We start from the raw sequence: 4740 nt of genomic DNA, 5'->3' as shown, positions 1-4740 counted from the left end.
TTCTACTCCATATCATTCTCCCCAATTGGGCCCCTAGCCTTATTGGCCCTAATCCATCTGCTCCTGCCTTGGTTCATTTTCCTGGTTCTCCTTCAACAGGTGATGTTTCTCTTGGCCCTTTTCATCCTATTTATGGAGTAATGTGTCCACTTAGTCTTGATCCTCCTTGCTCAGGTCATTCAGTCCTTAGTCAACCTGGCCTTGTCATTCTGGCTCCCTTCATCCTTTCCCTCTTTGTACTCGTCCTCCTTTTGCTACTTGTTCTTCTCCACCTTTTCTAGATGCATAACCTATCTGTCTCCTTCTTTCGCTTCAGCTTCCCCACTCCAGGGGAGTCCCATTACTATGTCTCCATCAATTTACCTCATGAAAGTGTCATAGAGCAATAAGCCCCCCCCACCAAGTGCCCTCTGTACTTGTCCCTCCCTCTGGGGATCAGATACCAGCTGTCTGTCTGCAATCACCGCTTTCTGCTGCTTGTTGGCTGCTGCCGTGCCCCAGGTTTGAAGTACTAAGCAAGCACAACCCTCTTAGAAACCAGGCCCTCCATAAGAAGCCCAAAAATAGCAGAGCCCTTAAAAAGGATAAAAACATCACCATTCAAAACAACATGTTCACATGATTGAATAAAACATTTATGTAACATGTTTTAAAACCATATTTATTATTCATTGTAGACAGTCCAATACTCCTACACTGCAGCACAAAATACCTGTGTGCCTGTTCCTCGTAAATGTCACAGATTTTAGAAGAGGAATATGGAAGATTTAAAAAAAACTTAACAAGAACAATGTACTCTCTCCTTCACTTCCATTGAAACAGAGGCAACTTTGAACAAGAGACAGACAGGATGAACCCCCTCTTGGATTCAAAATTTGGGAGTCTCCTGCTGAATCGGGTCTATTGGCATGTGTGTATCCTGAAGATCCTGAAATAGAAGAAGAATTCCTACATTTACTTTTAGAATATTAAAATCACATAAATGCTTTTTTACTCTAAATTGAATTTACTGTTTTTTCAACTATAAACAGCGTAACTTACTTCATGCACCTATCTTTTTACAAACTATCGTACAATTGTATATGCACTTACATTCATATACCTCACACTTGTTGCATCCCAATTAAGAGATGCCTTCACCCTACCATCACCAGTGTCCCTTTTTTCTTCATTAGCAGTTAAAGACCTCCTTCACACTATGTATCGGGCCCCCAGTCAAATGGTGCATTTCTAATATTCATCCTGTGGTTGTCTTACGGACGAGATTCTGTACTATTTTGCCGGCCTCTGGGAAAATAGAAACAATTCTATATTGTTAACCTGGTGGCCTTGTATATTGCCACTCCTGTGTTTTAAAGCTAAAGGACACCTCATTTTCTGTAAATTGGTCTTAGTTTGAACTCACGGGGCCTTGTAAACTAGTTATCAATGGGTGCCTGGATCACAATTTACTTTATTCCTGTTCAAGTCAATGTTATGTTAATAAAGAATTTATTAAGCGCACTATCACCGGTTGGTTTCTTGGCGCTAAAATCAACAGTAACATAATCAGGGATGTGGGGTGAAGAGTTATTGTTAGTGTCTCTGGTTTGCAATGATTGTAGATTCATAATCTCCCTGTATTTGTGTAAGGATTTGAATTTTGAATTACTCAGAAATGTTTTATATTTTTGCAAATGTTCAGTGATCTGATACAAAAATATGTTATTGAGAATTTAACTTGAAAATCAGCCCGACACAAAACAAGGCATCTACTGGAGAATGGGTGGGTCATGTTGTGATACCTCAACTGGACACCACAGAGAAATTAGATTATAAGATGTGCCCCTAGATGGGGGTGGGGGGCAGACTAAGTTTTTGATTTGTAAGTTTATGGAGTACTGTATTATAGGAATGCTTGATTCCTGACTGTGGGGCTCTGGAGATGTTCCCACTTCAATGTCTCCATAGAGGACATCCCTCTGCTGTTGATTCACATTAAAGGCTTTGACCCCTGCCAAGTGACCCGGATGCTGATCAGCTTCTTCAGAGCTCCTTTTATCTCCTTGTTCCGCAGAGTGTAGATCAGCGGGTTGAGTACGGGTGTCACCAAACCATAAATGAGAGTGAAGATCTTTTGGTCCTCCTTTGGGATGACGGCCTTGGGAAGCATGTACATGATGATGATGCTCCCATAGAAGAGGATGACCACCGTCAGGTGAGAGCTACAGGTGGAGAACGCCTTGCGCCTGCTGGACGTGGGCATCCTCAAGATGGTGTAGAAGATGCGAAGGTACGAGAAGGTGATCAGCAACACAGGAACTATAATAACGCCAACTGAGATGATAAGGATCACTAGCTGCTGCAAGCGGATATCCACGCATGCCAGATGTAGGGCGGGGGCCAACTCACAGATGTAATGGTCAATCGTGTTGTGCCCACAGAAGGGCACAGTGACTGTGGGAAAGACTTGCACCATGGAGAGGAGAAGCCCGCTGAGGATGGTCGCGACGCTGAGCCTGATGCAAGTGGCTTTGCTGACTATGCTATGGTAGCTCAGGGGTTTGCAGATGGCGACATAGCGATCCCTGGCCATCACAGCCAGAAGGATACATTGGGAGATTCCCAAGGCGAGGCCAATAAACATTTGTGCAACACACGTGGAGAATGGAACAATATTTGGTTGATAGAGGAAGCCATTCAAGCAGGTAGTGACATTTGTTGATAAAAAAGCAATATCCAGGTAGGCCAGACTACACAGGAAGTAGTACATAGGAGAGTGAAGCCGAGAGTCTGTGTGGACCACTGCAATGATGAGCCCGTTGGAAGCAAGCATGAGAAGATAGATGGCGAGGAAAGTCACAAACAGCGCAATCCCTGTCTGCCTTGTCACAGGAAATCCCACAATGATGAACTCAGTCAGCAGACTCTGGTTCCCTCTGTCCATGCTAAGCCCCTAAGGAGACCTAAAGGAAACAGAAAGACAGCATAATGGGCTCTCATTCTTAAAGATTAGATATCAAACTGCACATCCCCTAGATTTGGAGTGACTTTAAATAATCACTGGCATTGAAACTTAGAACTCTTCCTTCCTTGGTTCTTGTCATGTTGCATCAGCAGGGGCTACACAAGCATAAAACAAATAATCTTATTTGCTGTCAATTTTAGTGAATCTTAATTTTGGCCAACACTGACTGTAACTTTTCAGATCAACACTTCCAATCACTGTGCTTAGGGTTGTCTTAGCTTTAATCAAAACCATAATATCTCAGCTTTAATTTACAATGAAAGATGTTATCATCAGAATGGTAATGCATCAATCAGTTGTTTCAAATTCTTATGTCATCTTTGATATTTACATTGCAATAAAGAAAAAAACTGGGATGGTGCAAGATACATAAACAAACTAAATTGAAGGGAAAGAGCTACAGTGAAGGAGCCTCATCTGATTTCTTAAACCCTTCGGTGCGCGTGATTGCCCCCGGCCGTCATGCGTCATGGTGGACATGTGCTAATGATGGCCAGGAGCCATCCGAAACCCACCAACTTAATAAAACACCCTCACAGCCTGAAAATGTGAACAGCGTGGAAGGAGTTAAAGACTTGTTGCAATCCAATTGACCAAGGAGTCTATGGTCTGTCGGCATGTACTCCTTCCTTAATACTAAGGGAGAAAACCTGAACAGTAGAGCAAGTTTTTTGTCTTCACATGGTCTTAGGAACATCTTAAGAATATGGGGGTCCTGCAGATAAATATATTTTGAAGACCCTTATTTTGAACAGCTTTGAATTTATAATCCAATTTCAGCTGTTATGCCCTATTTGGCAATGCCACTGACAATGCAGAGGCACACTCATCCAAATTCTCTCACATATCACTCCTATTAAAATTACATTAAGAGTATTTAAAACCATCTGGTTAAGAATTATTCAAGATCATAAGAGGCTGAACAGAGCTGGCTCCAGCATGGGGCCCCCTGAAAGGCTGGAGCCCAGGGCCGAAACCCACTTTGCCCAAGCAAATTCTAACACATTGCATAATATCACATTATTCATGGTAAAACTTTAACCAATATGTACCGAGGAATGAGAGGACGGACACAGGAATGTCTTCAATAAAGTTGAGACTTTATTTAAAAGTCTTTAGAAGTATTTCAATGCGAACCCACAGCAGAGCAGCGCATCTTAGTAAAAGAGCAGCTAAGGATGAAAGATCAGAGTTCTAGAAGAGAATAAGTAAAATAGCAGAATAGAAATAGAAGAGAGAAAGAAATAGGATAGAGAGAATGTCACACATCTTCCCCTTTTCGGAGAAATAACAAATGATAAATTACTTGATACATTAAATAAACAATGTAAAAGAATGCAACATTTAAAGAAATACAATGTTAAGATAGAACAAAATCTTTAGATCAAACAGGTAATTTACAAATCCGTTTGGATGGTAGAAAGGAAGTTGAAACAGAAATCACATCAGAAGCATCAACAATTCTTTCAGTAGTTGAAATAGAGATCACACTTCCTCTTAAGGTAGAAGATGTGGAAGCAACAACATTACTATGCAAATTGGATGATGTCACATTTGAGGAAGACTTTTTTTTAAAGAAATTGTAAAAAAAAATTGGTCAAGGCTGATTCAACAAAAGAAAAATAAATCCATTTTGAGAAATAGTCAATCAAAACTAACAAAAATCTTGACGAGGTGGGTAATGAATTAACAGGTCTAGCAAAATCGAGGGCAACTTTTACCCACGGACTTTC

General features: G+C 41.1%; 1 protein-coding gene across 1 annotated transcript; it reads right to left on the bottom strand.

The window, feature by feature from the left end:
• Nucleotides 1–1972: 1972 nt before the first annotated feature.
• On the bottom strand, nucleotides 1973–2926 carry LOC147729449 (olfactory receptor 13C8-like). Its single transcript, XM_086953995.1, has one exon. It carries the CDS (start codon nucleotides 2924–2926, stop codon nucleotides 1973–1975), a length of 954 nt encoding a protein of 317 aa, XP_086810121.1.
• Nucleotides 2927–4740: the final 1814 nt, after the last annotated feature.

This window comes from Lissotriton vulgaris, chromosome 2_1 (genome assembly GCF_964263255.1).
Source record: "Lissotriton vulgaris chromosome 2_1, aLisVul1.2, whole genome shotgun sequence".
In the NCBI taxonomy this organism is placed as follows: domain Eukaryota; kingdom Metazoa; phylum Chordata; class Amphibia; order Caudata; family Salamandridae; genus Lissotriton; species Lissotriton vulgaris.
This window is presented reverse-complemented; position numbering and strand designations above follow the sequence as displayed.